We start from the raw sequence: 400 nt of genomic DNA, 5'->3' as shown, positions 1-400 counted from the left end.
CCCCCCGCCGCTGCACGGTCAGCTCCTGCGGTGGGTCAGGCCGCACTGCGGGCAAAGAGGGGCTCAGCACAGGGCAGCGCTGCCCAGCCCTGGGTCTGAGCCCTCCCACGGGGACCCCAGTGCCCCAAGGACCCCTCTTGGACCCCGCTGCCACTGGTCTGAACTCACCGATGTCACGGATGTAGAAGTGGAAGGAGAAGTTGAAGTAGGAGGTGTCTGAGAGCCCCTCCACGTGCAGCTGCAATGGGCGCAGCTCCTCGGCGAAGGGGCAGAAAGTGGGGTCTGCAAAGCTGGCACTGAACTGGCCATGGTGGTCAGCTGCCAGCACCCACTCCCCCAAGGAGCCATCGCTGCGGGGGGAAGGCAGGCGTGAGGGCTGAGTGGCCATGGGGCTGGGGGC

General features: G+C 67.2%; 1 protein-coding gene across 1 annotated transcript in view; it reads right to left on the bottom strand.

The window, feature by feature from the left end:
* Positions 1-168: 168 nt before the first annotated feature.
* Positions 169-400, bottom strand: part of DQX1 (DEAQ box RNA-dependent ATPase 1) — a gene marked incomplete at its 3' end in the record, with an annotated part of 13,664 nt that continues 13,432 nt past the window's right edge. Inside the window, 1 exon segment of the mRNA XM_009893790.1 lies at positions 169-350. Within this exon segment, the coding sequence (XP_009892092.1) occupies positions 169-350 (182 nt within the window).

Source organism: Charadrius vociferus, unplaced genomic scaffold (assembly GCF_000708025.1).
Source record: "Charadrius vociferus isolate BGI_N301 unplaced genomic scaffold, ASM70802v2 scaffold59, whole genome shotgun sequence".
Lineage (NCBI taxonomy): Eukaryota > Metazoa > Chordata > Aves > Charadriiformes > Charadriidae > Charadrius > Charadrius vociferus.
Note: the sequence above shows the minus strand (reverse complement) of the source record. Positions and strands in the feature narration are given on the sequence as shown.